The 5365-nt window shown below is 40.3% G+C and overlaps 1 protein-coding gene across 1 annotated transcript; it reads right to left on the bottom strand.

Moving 5' to 3' along the window:
• Positions 1–988: 988 nt before the first annotated feature.
• On the bottom strand, positions 989–2025 carry LOC142627931 (uncharacterized). Its single transcript, XM_075801835.1, has 2 exons — positions 1939–2025; positions 989–1714 (listed from the first exon to the last, which is right to left on the bottom strand). The coding sequence occupies exons 1-2, from the start codon at positions 2023–2025 to the stop codon at positions 989–991; spliced, it is 813 nt and encodes a 270-aa protein (XP_075657950.1).
• Between the last annotated feature and the right edge of the window lie 3340 nt (positions 2026–5365).

Consider the following 5365-nt stretch of genomic DNA (forward strand, 5'->3'; position numbering starts at 1 on the left):
AACAGATTTGTTGCTCCAAATTTTCGTATATCATATCAGCCCCAAATTTTTGCTGTGCATAACATGAAATCAAGAGTGATGAAGAATAAACTAGCCCAAAGAGCCAAGGAGGTCGGATGTATATAGCATTAAAATGATTCCAAAATTAATAAATAAATAAATAAATAAAGGAATACAGTAAAAATATGCACATTTTTAAATTTTTAAATCTAACATGAATGATCATGAACTGTGCAGTGCCATGAGTCAGTACCACACCCTTAATAATTCTCCCCTTCAACTCCTACTAAACATCCAAAAGTAGACAATCAGTCTTATGAGCTTATATAAGCAGTCTACCCATTTCCTTAACTAAACCACTACCCGAGAGTCTTTTCCATTTTATTTTTCTTTTTTTTTGGCTGAGGTAGTTGGAAGTGGGGGCAACTACAAAAAACAGCAACACAATGGACCAGTTAAAGAAATAGGAAACACATAAGCACTCACCTTAGACGTAAGCTCATCTAATGCAGGATAAGCAGCAGTGTCCAATTCTGTTGTGCGTGCAGCAAGGAAACTACGGGTAGCTTCCAAAGCTACCTCCATGGCCCAGAATTCAAATGGAAACTCTACATTACATAATTTAGATCATTCATATAACAAGAAATAAAAAAAGGACTGACAAGGTTCGTTCTAATATTGAGAAAATACACAAGATGAAAGTAATGCACATTTCCAAAACAACAATAACAGTTTGAACTCTTCACTAATCAAGATTGTTTTGATTCAAATTTTAACCATTAAATTAATATTGCTTACCATCTTCTACACCCGCATCAATGTCATTTTGGCCCCCTCCGTACTCGTTCCCATCACCTAGTTCCAATAATGTACGTTAAAACCATATTGAAAACAAAAATAATATCACGAAGTAATCAACAGTAGGTTGAAATGTGAAAAGAGGAATACCGCTGGTTATAAAGTGTGTTGTTTCACATTAAGCTTTGAGTTACCTTTTTTGAATCTTATGTCGTCTCGTATAATGAGGAGGAGGTCTTGCATGTCCTTCGTCAGATGCCTCGGGCCCAGCATTGTGTCCATGTTTGTGCCCCCCTGTCCCACAAGGAGGTGCCTTTGATATGCGTTTTGGCCGACCTTTTGCCACTGCAGGTAACCCAACAGTCTGCTCAGCCTGAACATGGGGTAGGTCGATGGCTGAAGAAGGGCCAGTAGATGTACTGTAGGAGGGTGGCTCCTGCTGCATGTTAGGTGGATTTGGATCAATACCCAAGTCAAAGGATGAAATGGGTAACAGCTGAGGAAATGACCGTGGAGTGGGTGGACGAATGTCAGACCCAGGACAAGGATGTGAGGTGGGTGTCAGGATGTTGAGGCGAGGAGATGGATGTAGGGTGGGTGAAGGGATGGTGGGGGTAGGGGATGGATGTGGGGTGGATGAAGGGATGGTAGGGCTAGGGGATGGATGTGGGGTGGATGGAGAAGGATCGGGGGTAGGGACAACCCGAGGGGTAGCAACAGGCGGACGAGGGCGACATCCGGCCGGGGTTGTGCTCGTGCTTGGGCCCGCAGGAGTAGGTGCCTCCTCATTCGGGGCCTCAGGGATAGGAGGTTGTACACATTCAATCGCATGCATTGCCGTCAGGACCTCAGTAATGTCCTTGTGGTCCTCTGTGCCCACTGGGTGACGCCTCAACAAACGGACGTATCCTTCAATCTGCACATGGAAAAACCACACATATTAGTAATGCAATACCAAATCAACAATGCCAATCGATAATAAAATAAATGTTGGTTCAGAATTGGTTCTACTAGTAATAATTGCAAATTACAGGGAGACCAAGTGCTAAGCAGAAAATGTAGTAACATATATCATGTTATCTAAACAGTGGTTTCATGCTATTTCAGTACGATAAGATGTAGAAGACATTGAGAAGTTACCAGCAGAGTCACTATAGCACCGGGCCTATCTATGAACCTCCGAGTTATCCTTTTGAACCAGTCGTGGTACTCGTGCTGTGGAGGCATATCACCAAGCACTGCTTCACAACGCCGTTGAAGGTGATTACCCCACTCATCGATATGCACAGCATGTTTTCGCTTCCAATCAACACCGACCTTCCCCCTCAAATCAATGCCATGAAGCACTGTATCAGTGTCAACATTGCGGAGAATTTCTTGGATCATCCCAAATTGACGAACGACACGATCTGGTGTATGTTTTTCTACTAGGTGGAAACATACAAGCGGCACCGTTGCCGTCCACACGGCCCTCCCTGCAACGCACCACGGCGGAAGGTCCTCTAACTCAGCTTCATATGGCTACCACACCATCTACAACAGCCAAAAAACAAGTACACAACACATTAGGCAACAATGTTTATATTTCAAAGCTCACCAAACCTATATCTTGTTCCTAAACATGTAAAACAATGCATTTTCATACCTGGCCTGGCAACATTGAAGCTATTTGCTCGCGATACCTGTCCCTGAAGATGTGGGCGGGCCTATTTTTCTTGTTTGGGACCCACAACCACTTACAATCAAGAACAATAGATCAATATCTACAACTTTCGTACTAAGATAATTCCAATGTTAAAACTATAATGCAATCACATATAACTACTGAGATAATCTTATGGATATTTACTTAATTAATAATATCACTAGAATAAGAAATAGTCCTTATAAAAAACAAAGCACATACAAGCCACATGACAATCACAAAATTAGAGTATATTAACGTAATCATATATATTGAACCTCTATTTGAAATTTACGCAATGTTGACATAAAAAATTGCTAGAAGCCTTTAAAATAAATAAATAAAATCAAGTTACATGATTGTGGGCTTAGGTAATGATCACATAATGTATATAACGTGCATGAGGTAAAGACTTACTTTAGGGACAGTGGACCACGCACTGGAGGACCATAAGCACCCACTGGCAGGCCATGCTCAACTGCCGGGCACAAATAGGGGAACCTGGCCCATGCCCAATACTGGAGTAACAGTAAGCACCCACCAATCTGACTGGTGTCCTCGCTTGCCCTGCATAGCTCTCGGTACAACTATGCAAGGCAAACACTTCCCCAACTGTACCTTCGTGGGTTACGAAGGTCTTCCAACTGCTGCACCCACATTAGATGCACCCTATCGCCGGATTTGTTCATGAATATTGTGTCCCCCAGTAGTGCTAGGATGTAGCATCGTGCGTACTTATGTAGCTGGTCCTCTTCAGCATTAGGCGGCAATGGATTAGCAACTTGCTCCAAAAGCCGGTTGATGAGAATCCTCTGGCCAGTAAGTTTCTTATGGTTGTCTTAATTTATAGGTTGAAAGCCAAGGAAGTCCCGGCACACATCCACCCAAGTTTTCTGCGTGCTCCCTATTATAGCGTCACCATCAACAGGAAGCCCGAGAAGAACCTCCACATCCTGCAATGTGATGGTGATCTCACCATGTGGCATGTGGAAGGTGTGAGTCTCGGGCCGCCATCGCTTCACTAAGGCCGTTATCAGACCTTGGTCAATCTCTCAACCCGGGACCCAAAGGAGTCCCTCCAAACTAACTGCCTTGATGATGTTCCTGACTCGGTCGTCCACCATTGGCTCTCGATTAGAGAACTCTGAACTACGGCTACGGCAGGTAACGGATCCTGGATCCTGCACAGAATAGAACCATGGATTAATATATGACGACAAATGCATGTACATTGTATGAATTAAATGCATGTACATTAGTTAAATCTTTAGTGTTATGTTTTACCTGCCCATTCCAAATAGCTTTGGACCGATGCTTGAGCTGCTTTGACAACACCGACCTGTCAATGGGTCCAGGCTCTGTATAGTCAATCCGCCCAGCATTTGCAGCAGCCATACTACACAAAAATGATAAGCAGTTAGTTTGAGAAATGAACACACAATATGCTTATGGAACTAGGTATGAGTTAGAGCAACTAAAGCCAATTTGTACAACGAGAATTCCGTAAAAGATGAAAGACTGAACCAAAAGAGGCCAATATGAAGACAGAGCTTTTTAGACTTAGGATTTTTTTTTTAAGGCAAATTTTTGAAGCAAGAAAAAAAGTAGTAGTAGCAATTAACTGCAGCCGAACCAGATTAGAATTAATAAACTAAGATGCAAGCAGATTAATAAACTGTAAAGTGCACGTTTTCTAAATTTTTATATGGATGTAATGATTTTTATGGATATAATGCTTTCTATGGGTATTAGTCATCTCGTTATATGGATGTAATGCTTTCTATTCTATAGCGAAGAAGAACAAGTTTTCCAAATATTGACCCATGTTATGAAACTTTGGACGTGTGATGCCAAGGAAATCCTCAGTGCGATGCCTAGAAGAGTTCAGTCATACTTGGGACATCCGACAGCAAAACAAGTTTGCCTAGTCATAATTAAACCCCAAAAAAGTAATTTAGATAACCTGATTGTGGTCTTAGTTTGATTTGTCCTTTATATAGAAGATACATTTTCACCTAGAATGTATTGATTATGAGTCAAAATACTCGTCTTCTCACTTTCCCCTTTCTCTGACATTTTTTGTTCCTATTATGAATCAAAATTAGGCGTAAATGCACTTTTGGTCCCTACATTTTGGAGTTATTTCTATTTTGGTCCCTACATTTTATTTTTACCATTTTTAGTCCCTAAACCAATTAACGCGTGACATTTAAGTCTTTACCGTCACCTAACTAACAGAAAATGCTGACGTGGCTAATGGCACAGTAAAATAATAATTAAAAAAATCTATTTTGGTATTAAAAAATTGCCACGTTAGCGTATAAATTAATTTTAAATTAAACATAAAAAAATTAAAAACAAAAAATTGAATATGAACATCATCAACAACAAGCTAGAATCAAGAACATGAACATCAAACCCAGAATCAAGAACATGAACACCAAAGAACAACACCACAACAAATAAAAACAAACCTCTAAAATTTCACACCTAAAACGCACAACACCACAAACAACAATTCACAAACCCAAACTTCAGGAAAAAAATTTAGCAATGAAAACAAACTCAAAATCAAGAACACGATATCTTTAGCATCAGAGAAATGATTACCTTGAAGAAAAGTGATGTCGAGGTTGTGGACTGGGATCATGAGGACTGGGATCATAAGGATCATGCCAACCCCAAATGAAAGGACAGCAACAGAAAATGATTTTAGAAAAATAAAAATAAAAAGCAACTGCAAACAAAACTAAACTAATATCGAACTTGCAGTGAGAGCTATTCCACTATAAACAAATCTCTCTCTCTCTCTCTCTCTCTCTCTCTCTCTCATTTAACTGTAAAACTGACACTCTCAAATTTTTATAAATCAAAAATCAAAAT

The sequence above is a fragment of the Castanea sativa genome, chromosome 3 (assembly GCF_040712315.1).
Source record: "Castanea sativa cultivar Marrone di Chiusa Pesio chromosome 3, ASM4071231v1".
NCBI lineage: Eukaryota > Viridiplantae > Streptophyta > Magnoliopsida > Fagales > Fagaceae > Castanea > Castanea sativa.